The following is a 25,012-nucleotide window of genomic DNA, read 5'->3' on the forward strand; positions in this document are numbered from 1 at the left end:
TCAAATTTAACCGCAGGATGAATGAGACTAACAGCCTATTTCAATATTGCCTTTTAGGCATATCTTTGAGATTAGTTTCTATTCATTTCCCCAGTTCATAGAGTAAAAAGAAAAGCAAGCTGTAAAATTATTTCAGCATGTCCCTTGCCAACACAATGTGGTTGAATTATTTTCTGCAATTCCTACATTTTTGGAGGATGAATCCCAAGGTTGTAGAGGGTACCTGTGGGAGAAAGGCGTACTGGCCTTCACATTTCAGAACATACACTCACTAACAGTGGCCTTGAATTGAGGAAGTCTCGCTCTCTCTATGTACTGAAAGCAGGTGATAGAAGTAGGAATAAATGAAGGAACATGCACAATAATACAAGAAGAGGATGTGGAACAGAAGAGGGAGGTGCAAACACTTCTACATTTCCAAATGTATTCATTGCCTCACAGATCATCACACAACCTGAATGAAGACAGATCTTAATTCTTCTCTCCCTCAGGATTTCAGGTAGTGTAAATATTCATATCAAAATAACTAGCTTTACTTCGGCAGTCTTAAAAATTGAGGTTAAATTCTTTGGAACTGAATGGTTAAATGATGGTGGTGTAAAAGCCACACAGGGAAGGGAGTGCTCATTTTTTAGTACAAAGTGTAGCCCTTAGGAAAGCCCTGCACCAAGGTGCAGTGGTCAGAACACAAGCCCAGGTTGGGCAAAAACAACATAGCCTGGGAGGGCATAAACTTTCCTTACTTAAGGAAGAGAGCCTTAATCAGGCTACCAGTCAATTTAGGATTAGATGACTGAACACAGGCTGCAGGGCAGAACAGCCTCCTACTGATCCTGGAATTGAACACACAAGAGAGCATGAGTCTGTAGCATGGTGTTTTGGATGCTCAGCATTACGTGTACAGGTTCAAGCCTTTACTTTATTAATATCAAATAATACTGGATTGGGCATCCAAACTGTTCCTTTCCCAGATTACTGAAGTGGCTAGTAGACCAGAGAACCTCACAGAAACACACATGTTCTTTCAAGTCTGAGAAAAGTTTGATTACTCCATGCAGATTCAGTTCAGGTACTCTTTGGGAGTATGGGAGTATGGGAGGAGATGGAGATGTCAGTTTGAAATTCTTCAGGCAAATATGTATACATACCTCAGCTCTGTTCCCTAGATATGCTCTGGGAGTATCAGCATCTCCAGGCACAACAGTAAGACCTATCTGATTTGAAGGTCCTAAAAATGCTTAGGTATGAGCCAGGCTGCAGGGCATTCACCTCTGGAGCACTCCCGAGAATGCTTCAAAGCAGTTGTGGAGCCCTGAGGAGCTTTGAAATCAAAACGTGAGGATCCCAGAGATTCCTAGCATCTTTAACACTGCATGGCAGCTGGCTTTGAGGACGGTAGGTTTTGATTTAAGCATGTAAAATGTCAGTGAAGGTAGATTTAAATATCCAGTTGCTGCTGTACTAATGCTTAACGTTTCGCCTGATGCCATCTTACACTGACTTTAGCACATTTTAGTAGTCCTTATGCTGGTGAAGACAATGGAAATTTCTCAATTTATCCTAATAGTTGTCAACAGTATTAGATTGATCTAAAATAGGCTAATAAGAAGCACAGGTTTGTTCTGGATCTACATATGGAAAATCAGTTTTGTCCTGGTGTTGGTTTTTTTGTTTGCTTTGGGTTTGTCCTGTAAAAAATATACTTATAAAAAGAAGCAGAACAAAGACAGAAAATCTGCAGGTTCTGATAAGCCACTGGAAAAACAGAGAAAATTTCTTGTTGTTTCAAACGGGAACTATTTGGGGTTGTATGTAAGATAGAAGAGTTTACCTGAAAAACAGTAATTAACAAATCCAGCTATAACTTCCAAATGTGGGTTTATCTACATCAAGAACATACAAAACTCTACAGATCTCTAGTAGCATTCAGGATACATATAGTAAATTGCATGAATTCACTGTGCTTTTTTCAGCAGAAAATATCAATGCAGGAAGTTTAAAGTAATAGAAAAAAGCTTGAAGCAGCACAGTGAGCAATGATTCAGTTTCACTCCCTCAGAATCAAAGAATAATTCTATAAAACTTAAGCAAATGATTTCTGAAACAAGTTTGGGTTTTGAAAACATTTCTAGCTAAAATTGTGCTCATCTGATGAAGAATAAAAAAAAAACAACTGAAGACATTGAGAAGTAATGGAAGGGAGAAATAATGCAGGTCTTTAAAAGAGACATATTAGCTGACTGTACTTGGTCTCTGTGCAATATCTTACCTATTACAGGGACACCCTCATACTGTATTGGAGAGGGTGCAGGCAATTTCCCACTAGTAGCTTTTTATTTTTTAGAAGTGAAGAAGTAGTCATCACGTCTCTCTGACACTCGTTTGTCTCAGGCTGTATCAATGGAATCTCTCTCAGTGTCAACCAACAGCTTCACTTTGGACCTTTACAGAAAGCTAAATGAAACTTCCAGAGGACAAAACATTTTCTTTTCTCCTTGGAGTATTGCAACTGCTCTCGCCATGGTCTACCTAGGTGCAAAAGGTGACACTGCAACCCAGATGGCTGAGGTAAGCTCTGAAGTTAGCAGAATGTCACCTTACAGGTGGATCCCACATAATTGACATTATTCTTCTGCCTATAGGGAACAGAAAGGAACAACATGGGAGAACAGTGCTGCAGGTCACTGTTCTTCCACTCTATTTCCAAGATCTCCCTGTTCTGCACTCCCTACATCTAGCTTACATTTACAGTTCCCAGATCATTGCAAGTGCTCTGCCACAGGGAAGTTACTGACAGAGACTACTGCTGGTCTTGCTTGGAACTCTACCTTCCATTTTAATTGCCCTTTGAACAGAATAACTCACCTGATATAGTTAGTGCCCCAGTAGTAATGAAGAGACAACTCTAATTAAAAAAATTAATATGGAGCTAAGATATGCTAGAAAAAGGAAAGCTGGAGATAACATCACTGATTCTAGACCCCAGCTGTTCTGGAAACAGTGTTATCTGCCTTCTCATCCTGCATCCTGAAGTTAGTAAGGTCTTGTGAACACCTCTGGCTGCACAGGAGCAGTACAAGTATCTTTGCTTGTGACACAGTTGGTCCATAAATAAGGTAATCTCCCCACAAATAATGGAGACATACCAGTGCTTGAATATGATTTCACTTAAGCCCACTTTTTCAGAAATTTTTGATCTTTGTACTCTTAGCTAATACACACTTAAACACATTAAATGCAGTTTTACACCATTTGTGTCCCAGTAGTAAGACCCTGAAGTACACTATGCTCTTTGTTAAGCTTGGTCATGATCTGCAAATGAAATCTGTGCAGCTAAGCATGAACTGGCCATTTATCTAAATAAATTGTTTGAGCCATACTATTGATCTATTATTAAGCGGTAAATGTGACTAAAATCTATATAGTAATGATACAGCTATAGAGACTAAATCGAGAGTAAGGACTTGTCCTCAATAACTTTAATAGACTAACATTGGGCATGACTGGTGAATTACTGTAGAAGACTAACACACATAACCCTTGGGCACATTTATCTTCAAAAACCAAGCTGCCTTTACGAATATTTATCATCATCACAGGTTCTTCATTTTAACCTGACTGCAGAAGGTTCATCTGAGGCAAGACCTTCTCTGGGAAGACCAAGGAAGAGAAAGATGGTATTTATTACAACAAAAGGCTCAGAGAAAAAAAATCTCTGAGAATGGGATAGTTCAACACAGCTACTGCTTTAGCCGTCTAACATCTGCTTGTCTTCAGGCTCTATCTACTCTCTCACTTCAGTAAGAACTATACACAGAAAGAGAAAAAGTGAAAAAGCAGGTAATGTTACTGTAAAGCTCATGAACTTAGGCCTTCAAAAGCGGAACTGAGACACTAAACAGCATTTTGATTGGCCCCAATACTGTCTTTCTTGGTTTTAGCTGGTCTGTGGAAATATCAACAAGTCAATTGTCCTAATATGCTTAGGATGATCCTATCGCTTCAGGGGTGGTGGTTTTTTTTAGTGAAAAACAACTACTTCATGCACACCTGACTCCAATGCTACCTAATAAACTCCCTTCCACCTTTCTCATGCATGGACACATCAGGCAAATGAAACTCCCCTTTAAGCTAGCACATGCTGATTCACCCTTGTTCATCAGCTCTTCAGAGACTTGCCACCGAGGAACTGCCCAGATCTTTTTCATCAAATGAACTCCCTAAGCACCAAAACGCTTGTAAACTCAAACAAACCACATTTCTTTAGCACAGAAACTAAAAGAACGCTCAAAGAAACTAGATTAGACAAATTGGAAATAAAAAGGGGAAGGGGGTTATATCATTCTCTCCCTTCTCCCTAGATGGTGGGGGATGAATCATGACATCCACACTCATTTCAGAAACTCACTGACTTTCTGAGTAGTAGCAAAGTCTGCCTAATCTGGTCCTTCAGGTATTTCCCTCTATTATCTCTTCAGTCTGTTCCCATCCCATTGCAAAACGCAGCTTCTGCTATCCTGCGTCCTCTGGCTACCAAATTCTTTCCTAGGTGGGAAGACCAGAGCAAGGAATGCCACCTGACCAACCTTATGACAAGTCATCATGAGTCAGTGGCACAGACTCTCAGTGTCTCACATGCAAGGCCCAGTATATACCACAGAGGTGGTGGATGGCGGGGAGCAGCTCACAGGTAGCAGCTTATTCCTCTGTTAGCAAAGCAACAGCTGGAAACAACTGGCAAGCAAGCTCATGCTCCCTAAAACCATCAACACTGACACGCTCCCTCCAAAATCCAAACAGCAACAGCAAAATCCGTGTGAAACAGAGAAAATTTGAACAGTTGCTAAGTCCGTGCCCTGACATTAGTGTCTGTCAGAACAAAGCAACTCCTCAAAAGCTGCTTGTGAAAGTGAAAATTAGTCCTGACCATGACTGAAATGAGGAGATTCAACTTCCTGGGTGCACTATCAGCTGATGCCCAAAGGCCTACACAGCACTGCAGAAACAGATCATTGCCCTACAGACAGAAAACAATTTGTCTGGTTATACATAGTGCTGCAAATATGCAACATACTGAAAAAAGATCTCCATCCCCTGAAACTCCTTGTTAATTAAAACAACCTGGACATTTTAAATAACCACAGCAGGTACAAGACTTCAGCCAGAAAAAAAATATTCCATGCTAATTAGTGTTTCTTTCCAAGGATCCTGAGCGTAAGCAAGCTGAAAACATCCACTCTGGCTTCAAAGGGCTCCTGTCTGCCATCAACAAGCCCAGAAACACCTACACGCTGAAGAGTGCCAACCGACTGTATGAGGAAAAGACCTACCCGTTACTGCCTGTGAGTTGAACATCTGTATTTGAGAATATTTTGACATTAAGAGGGATTATCAATAGAGATGATAAAAAAATTCCAAATGATAGCACTGTGGTTTCAGTCAGAACATGAGGACAGCCATACGAAGCTAGCCTTGGACAGGCAAAAAGTCCCTTGGTCTCCAACAGTGGGCAACAGTTTAGGAAGTGCACGAGGACAGGGCATGCTGTGTAGTGGTGCTTCTCCAGAATCTGCTGTGGTCACCAAGTGATCTGCAGCTCAGGGACTTCCTGAACCAGAGGGCGTGTGTACTTAATAGACCTTGATGAGCTGTTCTTTCACATTCTTTGCCTTTTGAATCTACTGCAACCCTTAGCACCAGGAGTTCCACAGCTGAACTATACACTGTAGGAAGTGCCTGTGCCTTTTGAGCCTGCTGCCTGTTGGCATCGTTATTGGTTGGTTTTTCCTCTAAAGGCCACTTCTCCATATCTCTGATCATCCTTGTCCCCTGTCTCTGTATCTTTCATCTTCCAGCATTTCTGAGACTGGGGAGGCCAGAGCTGCATAGAGAACTCAGACCACAGGCACACCATGGCTTATACTGCACCATTCTAATACTTTCTCTTTTGTTCCCTACTCCTTTCTTTGTAACTCTTCAATTTGTATTCACCTTTTTGGCTGCTATTGGGCAGATAATTTTTCATGCAGCTGTCCATTATAGCTTCAATACCTCATTCCTAAACAGTAATAAGCACTTTCTATACCTTACACTTCACTGGATCATGTATAAATATTTTAATATTTATATTTTAATGTAAACATGTAAATCTTGGTTTTATAGAATAAATACTTTAGCACAGATCCCAGCACATACCCTTGTGGTACTCTAGTAGTAATAACCCTTCACCATGAACATGAACACTATTTCCTCCTGCTCTTGGTTTCCAGTGTTTTAAACAAACCAGACATATTTGTGTAGTCCCATGGATGCTCAGCCTTTGGTGAGAAGCCTTATGAAATGCTTTTTGGTAATCCAAATAGACTGTAATGGCTCAGCCTTGTTAGCCATATGCTTCCTGACACCTCCAAAAAACTCCAACAAACTTGTGATTCAAGACTTCCCATTACAAAATGCTGTTGACACTCCTCCAATACATCATGCTCATCCATACGCCCACTTCACCTAATCTATTCATTTGCCCCGTACAGACTCATGAGTTTGTAATTACCTGTATCTTGGAAATCTTTTCAAGAACTGACGTTGTATAAATCATTTTCCAGTGTCTTGGAAGGTGATTCTAAATGATGTTACTGTTCTTTGATCTTGGAGCTTGTTTGGTCTCCTGAGTAATTAGTAATTTGTTCTGCATGTTCGTTGTTCATCTTCTCCATAATGTCACGCACATATGCTTTACAGAGAACCTAGAGAATTTCCTGCTGGGAATCTCCATGAACTGTTTCACAGCAACAGCAATGCAAATGTTAATTTTGCTTTTCTGCCATTACCTTATTCTACCAGAACATTCCCTTTATACCTGATCCTCCACTGTCCTCACAAACTCTCATCAGGTTTCTCACCTCTGCAACAAAAGAGCCTTGTTTCAACTTTATATGAGACTGTTCTTCCCTTTTGTACTGAACTCTACATCATAAAGCAGGAAAAAAGTATTTAAATTATATAAAAATGTCATTTTGAGAAACTGTTAAAAATTATGAAGATTGTTTTATGGATATTTCAAATTACAAATTTGCACCTTGGATTTCAAACACACAAATTTGAAGCATCAGCTTCCTTGAGGCTGAAGTTTGATCAGTCCTTACTTAATATTAGTATAGCATGTCTCAGACATTATTTTCAGGGTTATCCCATTTAAAACAAATTATATTTTCTTCAGTTATGTATTAGCAGATGGTATAATCTGTTGAAGTGATTATTTGTAACATTTTTATAACTCAATTTTAATGAAGTAAGCGTACATTTTCCCATTTTATCTTTCAGAAATTCTTACAGCTCATTACAAGCTATTACAATGCAAAGCCACAAGCTGTAAACTTTAAGACAGCTGCAGAACAAGCCAGAGCACAGATCAATCTGTGGGTTGAAAATGAAACTGAGAGTAAGTACTACTCTGATGGCCTTTTTCTTGTGTCACTCTCAAATCATTTGTATTTCCATATTTATTGCTCTTGCAGCCAAGATGGAAAGATGGAAACTCAGGGGAGGTGATGAGCAAAGTGCAGTTAAATAGCTTGAAGAATGCCTCTCTGCAAACCCAGCTGATGCTCCTTACGAGGTCCTTCCCTGGATTCTTCATGCCATAGCCTCTTCTGAATCATTTCTGTTCAAAGGGAGGCACAGGTAGATACTGAGTGGCTCCACGCTGATTACTGAGGGGTTTACTTCTGCATTCTTCAGCTGTTTGCAACCAGCTCCACAGAACATACAAGCTATTCCACTTTATCCACTTTCCAATGCCATTTACTAATGAAATTGCAATAAATAAATTTTAAAAAAAAGATTTAGAGGTACTTCAAAATCCAGTTTTACCACATGTACACCATGAAAAATGTACAGTAAAAAAACATCCCCAAAGCCAACATTTTTGCTAGACAGGTAGGCACAAACAAGGCACAACTAAAATTGGCAAGTTACACAGTCACGCTGGAGTAACAGTCCTATTTGTCTGATTTTGAAGGGAAAATACAGGATCTGCTGCCTGCAGGATCTCTCAACTCTCGCACTGTGTTGGTCTTAGTAAATGCCATTTATTTCAGAGGAAACTGGGAAAAGAAATTTCTGGAGAAAAATACTTCTGAGATGCCCTTCAGACTGAGCAAGGTAAATTCCTTGTCTATATGTCTATTGTCCTATGTCAATATGTCTGTTACTGAAGAGCAAAACACCTCTAAATAAAGCTGCAACCCATAAACCTCTAAAATAAAGCCGCTACCCAACAGCAGCTGACAGCATTTCATATGCCATGGAAACAGTTCTCATAGCTGGGCACATCGTATAAACTCCGTGAGAACAGCAACTGTGAAAACAAGTCAGCATTATCTTATTTATAAATGTTAATGAGAATACGATTTTTAATTAATAGCTCTTCAGTATCAAACCAGTTGAAAACACTGTGGTTAAGTAGCTTAAGGACAAGAGGAAATGTCCATAAGCACCAAGGTCCAATTTTCAAACAGGACTGCATTGCTTTTGAGAGCAATGCTTACACACCCGCAGCTCTTTTCTGCTTTTGAGACAGTCTATACTGTGAGTCCAAGGAAACTTAACCAGCTGGTCTTTCTTCATGCACCCTGGGTGTTGCATGAAACTTCAGAGGGAATTTTCATAGGGGTTTGTCATTTTTGCTGAGTGTGTGAAGGTGACGTATTCAGTATGCACCGAGGGCATATTATTGAGTATTTAAAGGATCACGCACTGATGCCTCACAGTAGCTGACTGCATGCGTATTTTTGGGCTGTGCCAAAGACAAGCAAAAATATTTGTCAGTGGAAGCATGTATCTTGTTTGACAGAGATTACAAGTGCAAACACCTTTTGTATGCCAGGCAATGTGAAGCGATTGTGTCATCAATGTGACTGTATCCGAAACCTACTACGCCTTAAACATGCGGGTTTAGGATCCGTCATGGTTACATGGTTGTGGTGGGTTGACCCTGGCTGGCTGCCAGGTGCACACCAAGCTGCTCTATCACTTGCCCTCCTCAACAGGACAGGGAAAAATATGATGAAAAGCTCATGGGTCAAGATAAGGACAGGGAGATCATTTACCAATTACTGTCACGGGCAAAACAGACTTAGGAAAATTAATTTAACTTATTGCCAACTAATCAGAGTAAGTTAATAAGAAAGAACATCAAATATAAAACACCTTACCCCCACCCCTCCCTGCTTCCCAGGTTCAGCTTCACTCCCAACTCTTCTACCTGTTCCCCAGAGCAGTGCAGGTGGATGGGGAATGGGGGTTGCAGTCAGTTCATCACACGTTGTCTCTGTCACTCCTTCCTCCTCACACTTTTCCCCTGCTCAAGTGCAGAGTTCCACCCATGGAATACAGTCCTTCCCATCCAACATGGGTCCTTCCCATGGGCAGCAGTTCTTCACGAACTGTTCCAGCACGTGTCCTTTCCATGGGGTGTAGCCCTTCAGGAACGGACTGCTCCAGTGTGGGTCCCCATGGGGTCACAGGTCCTGCCAGAAAACCTTCTTCTGAGTGTGCTCCTCCGCACAGGATCACAGGCTCTGCCAGGAGCCTGCTCCAGCATGGGCTATCCATGGGCTGCAGCTTCCTTCAGGGCACATCCACCTGTTCCAGCACAAGGTCCTCTGTGAGCTGCAGGGTGGATACCTGCACCACCATGGTCTTCACCATGGGCTGCAGGGGAATCTCTGCCTTGGCACCTGGAGCACTGCCTCCACCGCCTTCTGCACTGACTTTGGTGTCTGCAGAGGTATTTCTCTTACATTTTCTGACTCCTCTCTCCCAGCTGCTGTTGCGCAGCCGTTTTTATGTTTTCTCAAATATTTTATCACAGGGGCACAACCAACATCACTGATTATCTCAGGTTTGTCCAGTAGCAAGTCTGTCCCAGAGATGGCTGGAACTGGCTCTGCCTGACATGGAGGCAGCTTCTGGTGTCTCCTCTAAGAACTCACCCCTACAGCTCCCTGCTACCAAAAGCTTGCCATGCAAATCCAAGACATTGGTGCACACAGAGGGTTTAGTTCATAGGATACCTGACAGCAAATCCCACAATCAAATTTTTGCGCTCAAATATAACAATGTAAAGGAAAGAGTGGATATATTAGTAAAAGCTCTGGGGACATAATACAGCACAGGAGTTCAGAAGACTATTGGGTAATCCAATTCCATTTTGTAGTCTGGTCCTCTATGGTTTGGGGAAGAGGACAAGCCAGCAAAGGTCACAGAAAAAAATATGGTTCAGAGGAAGAGTGAGACAATCGGTATTACCTGGAAGGATAAAGCAGGCAAAAGAGTTGATGGGGGAAGAAAGTCAACATTTCCTGCCTCCCCCCATCAAAGCCCTTACTCCAAAAATGGAACCTTTGGGAGAAAACATGAAACGCAGTAGTTACTCACTTATCAGAACTAACTCCTTTAATTTAAAATAAGAAATATATATGATTCAGTTAGCAAGTAGATAGCATATGTATCTATTCTTTTTAAAGATCCCAGTGACTTTGAAAAGGAGGTATATATGATACTATCCAAAGGAAAGGGTACTCAGTGTCCAAATACCGCAGAATCTTGTACTTGTTTACAAATTTTTGCTTTCAGTTCAATGAAGCAAATAAACTTTATCAATCATTTTAAGGAATGAAGTAACACTATACTTTATGTCTGATTTTTTTCACAGACCAGGACTAAACCAGTACAGATGATGTTTCTGAGAGATAAATTTTTGATACTCCGTGAAACCACCATGAAATTCAAAATCATTGAGTTGCCGTATGTGGAAAATGAACTCAGCATGTTTGTTCTCCTACCAGATGACATCAATGATAACACTACTGGTCTGGAGCTGGTAAAACTGACCTACTGTTGCATCACATACACTATAAGACAGTAACAGAAACAGATTAAAAGAGTGCGGAAGAACAAGCTTCAAAATCAGGGTAGCATAGGTTCTGATGTGTGCATACTTCGTTTCATAAACTGTAACACCATGATTTCTCAGCTTAGGATTCAGGGCATCTCATAATATTGAAAACATAGTATTTTACTTAGGGATACATCTAAAAACTATATCCACACAACTGTCTTAGCCTATTTTGTGTCCTTTCTATTGACAGAACAGAACAACAAAAAAAGCAAGGATCAAATCTGAACCACCGTGCCTTACAGTTATCTTCTCCTGAGAACTGTGTTCATTCATTTTTGTCATTTGCAGTCTGGATTTGCACCTGATATTTTGTGGTGTGGTTTCTCAAACTAAGTGCTGACTACCCTGACCCAGAAGGTATCAACATGACCATGCCAGTATCAGTCTCTGACTCGAAACAGATCAGGGCAAACACCTTTTTATTTGTACCTGAGCTCTCATGCATTCCACTTATTTAACACTACTAAGAGAAAAGTTAGCCATATACACACATAGCGAACGCCTATTAATATCATTATGAGTCACATATTGCAAAAAAGCAATATTCTTCATACCACAAAAAAAAAAAAAAAAAAAAAAAAAGATTAACTACTTCAGGCCTATACCTTACCACCCTTAAGAAAATAAACAAGAGTGTAACCCACTCAGCACTTTGCAGGATCATGCCCTATGAGTATGGCACATGTTCCAGCTGTACCCATCGCTGGTAGCTGGGCTTTGTTTTACATGTTCTTGATGAGTGTTAAGACACTGGTACGTACACATTTTTTGTCTCTGTCCTTTGCATTCTAACCATTTTCTTCCTCAACTCATTTCAGGTGGAAAGAGAGCTGACCTATGAGAAATTGTCTGAATGGACCAAATCAGCCAATATGATGAAAGCTGAAGTGGATCTCTATCTGCCCAAGTTGAACCTAGAAGAGAATTACGACCTTAAATCCACCTTGAGCAGCATGGGGGTACGAAACGCTTTTGACCCAGTTCAGGCTGATTTCACAGGGATGTCAGTTAAAAAGGATTTTTTCATCTCAAAAGTTATTCACAAAGCTTTTATGGAGGTCAATGAAGAAGGTACTGAGGCAGCAGCTGCCACAGGTTCCCTGGTGCTGAGATCAAAAGCACCAACAATGACTTTTAAAGCTGACCACCCTTTTCTCTTCTTCATCAAACACAACAAATCACAAACCATCCTCTTCTTTGGCAGACTCTGCTCACCCTAGTCAGTGTAACTCCTCGCCCTGCAGAATAGGAGATGCTCGCTTGCCAGCACTGAGGCAGACACCAAAACCGGAAACTCCTACTGCAGCTGGGGGGGGGGCGCAGGGAGCAGGACCTTAACCCTTTCTCCATCAGACCACACGCCTGACAGCCCAAGGCACAGCTCCTCCTTGCCTCCCTTCTACCCTGAAGGGACAACCACAGCCGTGCCATGGGAGTGCACAGTGCCTTGCATCCACTGAGCAATCCTGGTTGTCATGCAGACCATGATGGCCATCAAGGGTAGCTCTGTCCTAACCGCTATTACCTACGGCATTTCTACCCCTTCCCCCCACGGCAGCGTGTACAAATGCGTGCTAACACAGTCCCTCCCCCACCTCCGTGACCAGAGCCCCTGACCCAGATGTGGCCTCAGCACATAACGCCAACCGCAGCCCCGAGGAGGCCCTTGCCTTACGGCTGGAGGCAGCCCCTCCACACCTGTAATAAGTAACTAAGGGTAATTTGCTGCTCAAAGGGGGTTTTAACAATAGGAATGATCTAGCTGCGACAGATTTGAGAACGTTTTGTCTGGCGAGAAAAGAGTTAACTGTTAACCATGAGGTTGGAGATGTACCTTCTCAAGGCCAATGCTAAACCATAATCTCATGTTACTATGACAGCCTTTGTCTTCGTCTAGACTTTAGTGTAAAAAGTTTAGTTTTGTAATATACAGCTTCTTGCTACAGGGCTGAGAGCATAACCATTTGCTTAAACCGGCCTTGAAGTTGAGAATAAAAGGGCTGTGTTACTTGTTGGAATTTGCGAGCCTGGATGGAGCTGCGACTCCCCAGCCGCCCAGCGCACTGTTTTTGCTTTCCTGTCTTAATAAATACTTAGTCAATTTATTTAGGACTCTAGTTATTTCAAATTCAACTGTAACACCACCCACCGCCCGCGCCATCCCCTTGCCTTGCTTCCACATCCCAACTCCCTTCATCTCCAGTCAACCTCAAATTAGCTTCACATGCCACTCCAGATTCCCTTTTTTAAAAAAAGAAAACACTTACTCTGTAAGGGCTATTTGCCTCACTCAGACCCTCAGTTATGCGAGGAGGGCCAAGTCCATACGGTTTCCGCCTACAGCAACAGCTCACTTTTGTTCAAAATAACCCCCGCTTCAAAAACGCTTAATATGAATAACAACCTCGCTTGGACTGAGGGTGTTCTCTGCCAGCTCCGCCACGAGAGGGAGGCAGAGGCGGGAAACCACCGGCTGCGGCGGGCCGAGGCGTGCGGAAACACCAAGGGCCGGGGCAGAGCGCGAATGCTGCCCGCTGCGCTGGGCGGCGGCCATTTTGCGGGGCGGGGCGCGGCGCTCCCCCGCGGGCAGGGCTGCCGCCGCCGCCCGGGGCCGGGGCCGAGGCTGGGGCGGGGCTGCTGCCGCCCTCCCGCAGCCCCGCAATGCTTCCGGGGAGAGCGAAGGGCCCCGGCAGGAGCCTAGCGCGGCGCCCCGTAGGGTGAGTGCGGCAGCTCCGTTGTCTGGGAGGTGTCGTTTTCTCTGGGAACCTTGCACTTCTGTGTTTTTAAAGTAGAGGCTGTATGGCTTTTTAATTCCAACCCCCCCCCCCCCCCCCCCCCTTCCGTGACGTGGTTTTTGCTATTCGTCAGCTGGCGTCGCAGCGGTGTGTAAGGGAACGCTTTTTATGTGTACGAGTTGCACCGCGGGAACGTTGAGTTTGAACGTCTTTTACTGTGCCAAGGCCGGTGCGGGGGCGGAGGAGGGTCCTGGGCTTGCTGGGACGGCGCCAGACGTTGGGGGCTGCCCCCCGCCCCCGCTGAGGCGCAGGGGTCGCGTTACCCCCTGTCCCGCCTGCCCCTGAGGAGCCGTCACCTGGAGCGGTCGGCGGTGTTACCCTGCAGGTGTTTTAACCTCACTTGCAACTCCCCAAACGCTAAATGAAGCTCTTTTCCCCTCACAGAGCTTGCTTTGGTTCAGAGGATGGGGAAACGGGCGCCTGTGCCACAGACGCAGCTTCCTCTGTGGAGGTGGACACCACCTTCATGTTCCTCACCCAGAGTTCCCCCTCTGGCTGTATTTGAAACAGGTGGCTTGTGACTCCCCCGAGGCATCTGCATCTACCGGCAGCTAATCCATGTCCTAGTCTTGGTGGGATGTGCCAGCTGGGCCACAGCCTGGAGGAGAGCTGCACCCTGCTCTGGCCAGGCTTCACCCATAGCAAAACCGGTAGCTGGGCGAGATGTCTTAACTGCTACTTAATCTAGATACAGCATTTCTGTCCATAAACTGTCCTAAGGCGTAAGTGTCTACTGCTGAGAATATATGCTTCAAATTCATTGGGGTAGGAATGCACAGGCTCAGGGCATCCAGAAACCTCCACACAGCTGCCTTCCCACAGACCTTCAGAGCCCACAGGGGGACTAGAGCGAGGACTGAGTTGCTATCAGTGAGCTCTTTGGTTAGCTGAGGGTTTTGCAGCAAACAGCTTACAATTGACTGACAAATACATGCCTGAATTATACGGGTTTTGTTCCTTAAAGTGTGGTCATTGTGTGTCATCTCCAGAACTGCTCAGACGAGAAGGTTATCGGTAGTTACGTTGGTATTCCTGAGCTGCAGAGAAAGCACAAATCACTGTACAGATACAATTCCTAGCCTTGTGTCCCAGCTGGTGAAATACAACTTTCAGTTTGGGTAAATGCACTGATTTTCAGGTAGGCACATAGTGTGAGTTGTGTCCTTTTGTTTGTAAATTCTTGCCTGTCGTGGAAGCCCTTCAAAACCTTTCTAGATAATAACTGCTTGCTGCTGTCGCTATTCCCCTGTATTTTGACTTCCAGGTCAAAAAACTTCATTGCTACCAATCTGCAGCTGTCAGGACAATAGGAAATTTCTGGTCTTCACTGTAACCAACATGAACTGAAAATGCTAAGTGCCTCCTATTCCTCCTACTTGTGCTGTAAAGTACTTGTTTCAGACAGAGTTGGAGGATTGTTTCCATCTAAGCCTGTGCTTCGCCCCATCCCTGACCCATGTGTCCCTTGTGTCCCCCTGTCCCTCCACAGTTATGGGAGAAGAGAAACAGAGAAGTTCCTACTGTTTATAGCAAAACTACTAGCAAGAAATTTCCTTAGGTAGGAAATCAGGCATGCAGAAACCTGTCCTTTCCACTTACTTAAGATAATGAATCAGTAGTATGAATTTGGGGTTGGTTTTGTATTTTGTAGCAACATATTCACACTAGGCACCACCTTAAGGAAAGAACAAAACACAGAAACTTTTACTGCTGGCTAATATCTTATGACGGTGATACTTATCTGTAATTACCTTAGCATTCTAGTCTTTATTGCTCCTTTTATACATGCATGGTTTAATCTCAGTTAGTTATCTACACAGCTGATGCACGTAGAGTATGTTACTCTACGTTACACATGTTGAAGTGTTCATGTACCATGAAGTTATCTATAAGCAGGTTTTTTTATTCTATTTCTGTGTTGCAGGCAATAAAATGGAACTGAAATGGACTTTGATTTTTTTGCTTTGTACTACAGCAGGAAATTAGTCATCTGTCATGCTGACCAAATAACTGTTTTGTGGGTGGGTTGTGTGGGGTTTTTTTCTTTTTTTTTAATCTTGTAGGTGGAGTCATTCTTCTGACTTCTGCCAGCCAGACTGTTAGGTTTAAAACACAGTGTGCACACACATAAGTAAACTGAAGGTAATACTGAAGATATATAGACTGAAAGAAGGTAAGGGTTTGTAATTCTGCCATTCTGATACCTAACTTCGTGCTCTGGTTTTCCTATAACAGCAAATAATTTTCCTTGTGAACTCAAAAGAGACTTGTTTTATTAAGTCCTAACCAAAAGTACTCTTGTATCTGATAGTCTCAAAAGATGTAGTATTATTTATGGAAAGTTTTAATGACACCAGTGGGAGCTGCTGTCTCTTTAACATATAAGATTGAAATACAAAAGCAAACAATACATTTCTAAAATAACCTAAGTGCTTAATATGGGGTTTAAGGTACTTGTTCCACCAAATCAGTTTTTCATTGGGTTGATAATTTTCCAACCTAATTATGACATTTGCTGCATAGTTTAAACTGGAAAATGTAAAAGACAGAAATTACTTACCAGTTTGTATTCAAATAAATTTGAGTCATTCTTGTTTTGTGTTTTATGTCCCAGGTTCTGTACCATGGATAGCCTCTGTGCAGCAAATACCACTTTTGCACTTGATCTCTTAAGAAAGCTGTTTGAGAACAGAAGTGGGCAGAATCTGTTCTTTTCTCCTTTTAGTATTTCTTCTGCTTTGTCTATGATTTTGCTGGGTTCAAGAGGTAACACTGAAGCTCAAGTAGCAAAGGTATGTCTAAACAAATTTAGTGTATTGAATTGGATAGGGCCACATGAATAATACATTTGTATTATAGTCTGTGACCTGCACTTATGCTAAACCATTATTGTCATTGTGGTCTCAGAGAGTAGAGATCTTCCTTTCGTATATATGTAAGCAGTATATTTTTATTGTTTGTGTACGGGAGCTTCCTTTGGTATGAAGAGGTTCCTGTGTTTTGTTTTGTAGGGTTTTTTGTGGTTCAGGGTTTTGGGGACAGAAAGATCTTCATTAAGATGCACCTGGGATTCTTTTTGTAGGTTTGATGAATCTCTAGCTACAGAAAATATTTTCTTCTACTATCTTCTCTGGGCTTAATATCAGACTATACATGTTTAGAAAATCTAGCCATGCACATTTAAAAAAAAAAAACAAACTAAAAAATCCACCCTGTATGTATGTGAAAATAGTAGCTGCAGCTTGGCTTTTAAAACTTGATCAGGTGGCAAATGCAGCTTGGCATAGTTTTTACATACGCAATTGACAGTATTAAATTAATAATCAGTCGGTTTTGTTATGTTGTTTGACTCTGGCAGAGTTGAAGAGGGATATAAACACATTTTGTTTTCATTTAAATCTATAAAAGTTTCTCCAAAACTGTATTATATTATTGCCATACTTGGAGATACTCAAAAGCCATCTGGATATAATCCGGGGCTGCCAGCTGCAGTTGGCTTTGCTTGAGCAGGGGGCCTTTGTCAGATGAGCTCCAGAGGTCCCTTCCAACGTCTGCTACTCTGTGATCCTCTGGTGCTTGTGAAGGAAACTAAATACTGCTGACTCTTCTGCTCTCTAATTTATTATTTGTACATCATCTGGCTGGGTGCATCATATGTGACTTGCATGATAAGCTCCAGATTGGAGGTGTGATGAAAAATCTTTTGGCTTCAAGTCACAGTTTTTAAATCCAAGAGTCATTTAAAAACCCACAGCTGTGCTGAAGCATGTGTGTTTAGAGAAGGCATGGACTCCCCTGAGGATGTTTGTCTTTCTACAGGTGCTTTCTCTGAACAAAGCCAAAGATGCTCATAATGAGTATCAATCACTTCTCTCTGAAATTAACAATCCAGACACCAAATATATACTGAGAACGGCTAACCGACTTTACGGAGAAAAGACATTTGAGTTTCTCTCAGTAAGTAACCATTAAGTTTGTGGTGGTTTTTAGTATAAGGTACTTCCTACCTATTTACTTTGGAGATAACAGGCAAGCTTTGGGTTTTACTTTCCAGATTTTCTAGGCTGAGACCTACCAATGTAATAGATTATATCAAAGCCTGGTATCTGAACTGGATGGAGAAGCTCCTTTTAGATAACCTGTGATCTGAATGCACAGCTGGTGCAAAGCACTATAAAATCCACGGAGTGTAAATTTTGAGCTTTCCATGATGCATTCATATTTTTTGGTTGCAGGACAAATGGTTAACGTATCTTTTTTTTTCCTCTTGATTATATGTAAATATGATAACAAAGAATTGTTATTGCTCTTCAGCAGAGGCAGTATTTTGTAGTTTTTCTCTGTTACGTAAGTCATCCAGAGATCATGCTGTGAGAAGTACATGACTTAAGATTTTCCTTATCAGAATATCTAACTAAGGGTAATAGGTATTGTGTTATACATGTTCCTTTAGATGCTTTGCTAGAAGCAAGAATATGTAAGACTATTTTTCTTTTTTCCCTGGGAGTGATTTACAGTGGTTCTTTTTATGAAGAATGCTAGTGTTTCATTTGTCTAGTAGATAAAAAAATTACATGGCTTGTACTCCTAAAACTTTGCATCTGTGTAATAAAGTTCTAACTCTATTAAATGAGAGAGTAGTTGGGGGGTTTTCCTCCCTAAGAAAAATTCTGAACTAAAAGTTTTCTATTAGTCTGAGAGGTTTAACAATGAAGTTTATGTCGAGAGAAGCTTACAAAATCATGTTCTCTCACTGAAGCAAAAAAAAACCCAAACCCAAAACTAGCTGCATCCTTTTTCAATTAAGTCACATAGAACTTTGTAGCATAGTAAAGAAGCCCTTTGACTTAATAACATACAGTGAACCATTCCTAGTTCAAATAGGTGGTATAAAACCTAAAGGAACATGTCAGACTTTAATGGCTGTATATGAAGCTGGAGGAGGAAAGCGGGCAGATTTTCTCAGTGTATTTAAGAATCATCTGTGGCTAAATGAGAGTAAAATATATTGCTGAAAAGCTGTTCTGAATGTCTGTGTTAGTCGTTTATAGAGCTGAGTCAGAAATTCTACAATGCTGGACTAGAACAAACAGACTTCATGCATGCTTGGGAAGATTCCAGAAAACAAATAAATGGCTGGGTAGAGGAAAGAACTGAAGGTGAGTGTTTTGCAAAATGCCCTGTTGTATTTAATGACAGCCATGGCTTGGGTAAACAGCTATTTCAAGATACAACGTTGTCAATTCAAAAGTCCCAAACATTGAACTCTTGCTCTGTTTGGTACGTAATTCTCTTACCCATTGCATATTAATTACAGAGTAGATACCATATTAGATAATAAGTAGACACATGTCAAACTGTTAAAAAATAGAGGTGTTTTTTTTCTATCTATCATAAAGGTAAAATTCAGAACCTGTTGGCAAAGGGGATTCTCAGTTCCCTGACAAAACTTGTGTTGGTGAATGCCATCTATTTCAAAGGCAACTGGGAAAAGCAGTTCAGCAAAGAGAGAACAGCAGAAGTGCCGTTTCAAATTAACAAGGTATGATGTGCTAGAATGCTGACAATACGCTGTTACTCTGAAGTACTTGGAAATTAATACATTTAACTCTGAATAAAAAAATAATCACTCAAGCGGATTACCTTGGGTAGATTGTATGAAATTCCTTATACCCTCTCCCTTTTAACATGAACACTCTGTTTAGTTCCTGTTAAAAGAAACTGTTAAGTTTCATCAAATTACTAGAAACCAGAATAACACATATTTGTTTTATTCTGTCCTTTTGTTTGAGAGAGGTAAACCCTCTACATAGTTACAGAATTTAAAATGGAACAGAAGAGAACAGTCACATGAAGCTGTGAGGCTATTTGAGAGTTGTAAACGATTTCACAGAAGTTGGTGAACTGGATTATTTCAGCATAAAACTGGTGTGGATAAGAAAAGAAATTTTCCTTTAGAATGCAGGCAGAAAAGGAGCACTTGTACATCTGCAGAAACTTCTAAATTTCAGTCTTCTTCAGTCAATGTGCTTTTTTTTGGCTGCATTTCTACCGTTAAACTGATACAGAATAAATGGGGAGGAGGGGAAAATCTCCTATGAAGACCTCCATGCTATACTTTCTCGCTTTTAGAAGTAGATCAGTGCTATTGAGGAAGAGTTGGCTACTAGCAGGCCACGGCTGCCCCTCAGGATCACCTCAAACTCGGGGTATGCTTCCAGATGTCATTAACAAGAACTGGTAACATGACTTCCTTAACTCACCTGCTTAGAACAAACATTATGCAAAACTGAAGCCCTCATGCCTGACTTCAAATTGTCTGTCCCGCAGTGGTGAAATATATCCCAAGTATGCTTGAAAGTGCTCGTAACCATTTTCAAATAGGGAATGTTACTGCTCACCCCGTACTACCTACTACAGCGCTTCAGAAATCACTGGACTGACTTGGTTCCTGACACCTTGCCCCCTCACTGTTGAAACACTGAAAAAAGCTAGCAGAGTATCCAGATAGACTATTCCATTTTCTTTTTCTTGGACCAATGCAAACCTGGGGCCCGTCTTTTAAGATACAACACCAACAGCATGTAGTACTGACAAATAATCTGCCTTTTGACGTGTGATAGAATATTTTGTAGTGCTACCACGCCGGGAAGGTTTGGTATCAGTTTACTGTGGTGATGTCAGAAAGCCCAAGCTTACAGATTTGCGTAGGACTCTTTCCTTTCCCTCCCCCTGGGGAGGCAAATTCAGCGATGTTTCTGTATTGGATGCTGTGCTGTGGTGAGCTTACGACCTAAATCTTAATGTTCCTGGAATAAGGCCCAGGCTAGCTCTGAGATTACCTTTTTCTTTGTAAATATAGTGTTTGGAGGTGGGGGTGGGTTGGGTTTTTTTTCTTTTTTTTTTTCTTTTATCTAAGAGTCTTTGGGATCCAGATATTGGAGAAAGTTGTCTGTAGGGTTGGGGAATGCTGCCTTCTTGGCTTACCCAAGGAACTCACTTTCAGATAGGCAAGCAACTGCAAATCTCTCTCCTTGTAAAACTGAATTACTTAAGTTTGTGTTTTCATCCCACTAATGACTAGCCACGGATGAGCTGCAGAAGTCTGTGAGTGGGATCAAATGAGCAATTGGAAATCCCAGGTGTAACCTGAAGTTCTAAGCTAGTTATTTTGCAGTCTGTTCAGTAGCAAAGAATTGCTTTAACATTCCAGGAGCATTTCCAGCATCCTGTGACATTATTTCTGTGACTCTTGCCCTTCTTATGACTCACTGGATGATTTACACATGCTGTGTGGACTTTTCTTTGCTTATCCATCCTTTTTATGTGTCATTGCTGCTGCAAATTAATTCCTGCTGTATTTTCTGTGGGCATTGTTTTAATGGGCTTTAAAGACAAAAACCTACTTGTGTGGTTATCTCCTGAAGTTAAGGGAGAATTAACTAAAAAGGAGGAAAATAATGATGTAAACAATAGTAGCTGATGCTCCATGTGAAAATGGAAGGAGATAGCAGAGAATGAAATTGGGAAGAAAAATCTTTCCCCTCTTCACCATCCATGTGACTTTTAAGAATTCAAAATAATTTGAAAATTAAATTTAAAATTAAAACTCTCACTTTCTTAGTGTTTTTAGGGTAACTTTTAAATATTTTAATTCCTCTTTGTTACAGCACTTGGAGCTGCATGGACTAAAATGAAAATAAGTACATTGAAATTACTTTGTGTTCATTTAAAGAGAGGAACACAGGCCCTGCTTCTTACCAGCTCTGTTTAGTGCTTGTCAGTAGTTCTTAAATGAGCAAATATGTCTTTCCCCTTTGCCTGAAAGGAAACCTCACACAGACACTTACACATCAGTAATCAAAAAGCAAATCTCAGATCCTTACCTCTCGCTTTACAGAAGACAGTGGTGGGGCTGTACACTGTGGTGTGTTTAGTTCTCTTGAGTCAAATTCTAAAATGCCCTGAGTAATTGGATGCCTGCTTCCTATTTTGAGACCAGCATACTAGCTCAGTACTAACTGTTGACATCTCTTTATTTTTAGAAAGAGACCAAACCTGTGCAGATGATGTTCAAGAAGGATCGCTTTAATATGACCTATATTGGGGAGTTCCAGACCAAAATCCTTGAGCTCCCTTATGTTGGTAATGAACTCAGCATGATCATCCTGCTCCCTGATGCAATCCAGGATGAATCCACTGGCTTGGAAAGCGTAAGTTGTTGAGCTAAATGCAGAGACAGTCTGTATCCTTCCAGGGAAGGAAGTTTGATGTTGCACATAGACTAGCAGTTCAGTTCCAAAGCTGTACATCATTGGTGCTCAGCACCAGCTGAAATGTTCCACATGTCCCTGCCCCCAGAGTGGTTGGCCTGCCTTGTATCACTGCTGGTCAAGCTGTGTGCCGTTCCCTTAGCCAGAAGCTCTGGAAGAAGCCCTGACCTTCCTCAGGAGCAGAGTTTAGCTGTGGTTATGGTGAAGGCATAGTATAGGTCAGGGGGATTTGGGGGAGCTCTTAGGAAGTCCTCTAGCTTGTCCTGTAGATTTGTTCTGAACAGTTGGCAGATTGTCTCTGGCCCACTGCCTGGAAACAGGCTCACGGGGAAGTGTAGGATTTCTTCTGTGGTGGAGATATGCAAGTTTTGGCTGTTTCATGCTCTGGACAAGGAATTTATTAATAAGGTTTTCTAACACTGACTGCAGAGAGCATTGTGAGCACACTTTTTTCATCAGCCGGTCAACCTGAAGGAGGATCTTTTGGTTTAGAATCAGAAGAACTGGGTTCAGTTTCTTTGGGACCTTGTCATCAGTTCAGCTGTGCCTTTGCTTCCCGTATGTAAGAAAAAGCCCAATGTAACATGTTTTATCAAAGTAAACTATGCAGAAGGGACCCTGATCCTTATTGTATCTACTAAAAGGCATATGGGATTGATGTCAGCTGGAGCTGTAGTGATTGGTGGAAAGTGTAGCTTGCACTTTTGGCTTGAGACACTCTAAACCCTGGAACAAATACGCATGTTATGCATTGTGTCAACACAGTAATCTTGACTTTTGGCTGTGTAAAACTGAATCTCTTCTCATTTTAATTATATTAATTTTGGGGTTTTCTTCAGCTGGAAAGAGAACTTACGTATGAGAAGCTGATAGATTGGATCAATCCTGAAATGATGGACTGTACGGAGGTGAGGGTGTCTTTACCCAGATTTAGACTGGAAGAAGATTATGATCTGAAACCCCTTCTGAGAAGCATGGGAATGCCTGACGCATTTGACTTGGGGAAGGCTGACTTCTCGGGAATCTCAGCTGGAAACGAGCTGGCGCTCTCTGAAGTGGTTCACAAGGCCTTTGTGGAAGTCAATGAAGAAGGCACTGAAGCGGCAGCTGCCACAGCAGCAGTGGTAGCATTGCGCTGTGCAATGATTGTTCCAGAATTCACTGCTGATCATCCGTTCCTCTTCTTCATCCGGCACAACAAAACTTCCAGCATTTTGTTCTGTGGGAGATTTTGCTCTCCCTAAAAAGGAGGTGTCTGTGTAGAAGAGCCACCATTACACAGTAACTTTCTGTTCCTTTAGAACAGGGCTACTCTTTTTGCACTAATTGTCTCTTTCACCTCTGTCTGAATCTAATTCTGTGGTCTTCATCTCAGGCTTGGTTAGAGTAACAGAGCCACTTTAGCCATACACAGCGACTGCCATGTAAAACGACTCCTGCCTCTGTGCACCTGAGCACAGAGGTGTCTTTAAGTTCTTGCTGACAGCAGAAACCTCCCACTTGCTGAGTGAATGCTTCATCTGTCCTTGCACTTCCCATTACACCTTCACTTCTGGTGGCTGTCAGGCAGTGACACCTTGTAGGAACGGAAGTTAATTTTGTTTCTGATGAGGCTGGAGCACATCTTTAGCTCCCCTCCTCCTTTTTCCTCCCACCACCATCCTTTTTTTTTTTTTTTTTCCTTTTTTTTGTCCTCCAGATGCCTCCATGTAATGTCTTGACACATTCCCTAGAGATGAAAGGAGTCTTTGGCAGCCTGTTCCAAGTGTTGCTAAGCACCCTGACTAGACAGGTGGTTTTTTGGATAATAACTGAATAAGCCCTTAGGCAGGAATGGGAATAAATTATGTCTTTACACCAGGTGTCCTTATAGAGTGTTCATGGGGTGGTGATCATTGTTTTATCACCACAGGACTCCTGGGTTTATTACCTATCACCTCATTCTAGTCATTTAACGAAGAATGTAATGAAAAAACTTAACGGTGCCTATGCAGTATTCAAATGGCAAAGCTTTAATTTTCTGTATTGTTATATATTTTTCCTATTCATAGTTTCTTAAACATTTTTGGTATGGAACCGTTAAACTAAGACATAGCTGAAATAGCTTTCCTAATAGAGTGATCTGTTTTGCTGTTTCTTTTCCTGAAATAATAAAAGAACTCTTAAGTGCTGTAGGCCTCTTTTGTTTCCACAACCATATATTACGCATTTTTTAAAAAATCTGTAGTATGAAGAAAACAATTATTTCTTGACAGAGTATAACCAGCTTCTATGTAGCTTTTTGGGAACTGATTGTTAAACGTGGTGTTTTCTGAATACTGCGAACCTCAGGTGCTCCCTTGGGTCACCAGGGGCTTTGGGGTTGGCCTTGCTGGGGTCTGCAGCAAAGAGCCTTTGCAGCACGGGGGTCCCGAGCCCCATGTTTGTTTCTGGGCAGGACTGCAGCGCCGCCTCTTCTTTTTGTGCTCTACTCCCAACCAGGGCTTGGTGGCCATCATCTAAATGGTGCTAGGTTGCTCTGTGCTTCATTTTGTGAACAGTGTAACTCGGCTGTCTCAGGTGAGGAACATAAAAGCATCATTTGAAGGTGGGGGGAGTGTAGTCACCTGCGTGCATGTTGTGTGCTCTGGGTACGGGCCTGCTGCTGGGCACCCGAAGCTGGGGCGGGTGAGGTGTGTTCCTGGGGCTGCTGGAGAAAAAACTGGGGGTTACGCCAAAGGGAGCCCTGCGCACTGTTACTTGCTTTACCTTAGAAAAGTAAAGACAACTGTGACCTCGAAGTGGAGGGTGACTGGAGCACGTGATGGGAAGGCAGAGATGTGCTACCCCGGTGCACTCGTCCCACCAGGCAAAGGAACCCCAAAGCTGCACCGCTGGCGCCGTGGGGTTTGGGGTTTCAATTGCCCACCGACCCCGCTGCCCCCCCGGGAAGCCCGGCCGCCCCCAGCCCGCCCCGGCCCCGCCCCGGCAGGCAAGGCGAGCGG

At 42.2% G+C, this 25,012-nt stretch overlaps 1 protein-coding gene across 1 annotated transcript; it reads left to right on the forward strand.

The window, feature by feature from the left end:
* Window positions 1-385: 385 nt before the first annotated feature.
* Window positions 386-24,198, forward strand: LOC101920352 (uncharacterized). Its single transcript, XM_027781793.2, has 15 exons — window positions 386-499; window positions 2,345-2,568; window positions 3,600-3,677; window positions 5,205-5,342; window positions 7,321-7,438; window positions 8,018-8,160; window positions 10,715-10,882; window positions 11,779-12,179; window positions 14,720-14,815; window positions 16,370-16,547; window positions 17,575-17,712; window positions 18,797-18,914; window positions 19,155-19,297; window positions 21,801-21,968; window positions 22,868-24,198. Exons 2-15 carry the CDS (start codon window positions 2,401-2,403, stop codon window positions 23,270-23,272), a joined length of 2,460 nt encoding a protein of 819 aa, XP_027637594.2. The 5' UTR covers window positions 386-499; window positions 2,345-2,400; the 3' UTR covers window positions 23,273-24,198.
* Window positions 24,199-25,012: the final 814 nt, after the last annotated feature.

Source organism: Falco peregrinus, chromosome 3 (genome assembly GCF_023634155.1).
Source record: "Falco peregrinus isolate bFalPer1 chromosome 3, bFalPer1.pri, whole genome shotgun sequence".
Classification (NCBI taxonomy): Eukaryota; Metazoa; Chordata; class Aves; order Falconiformes; family Falconidae; genus Falco; species Falco peregrinus.

Excerpts from the sequence above, each read along its gene's own strand:
- LOC101920352 (XM_027781793.2), top strand. The coding sequence starts at position 2,401 with ATGGAATCTCTCTCAGTGTCAACCAACAGCTTCACTTTGGACCTTTAC. Across the intron at positions 10,883-11,778 it reads ACACTACTGGTCTGGAGCTG|GTGGAAAGAGAGCTGACCTA; the intron begins GTAAAACTGACC and ends AACTCATTTCAG. Across the intron at positions 18,915-19,154 it reads GGTAGAGGAAAGAACTGAAG|GTAAAATTCAGAACCTGTTG; the intron begins GTGAGTGTTTTG and ends TCTATCATAAAG.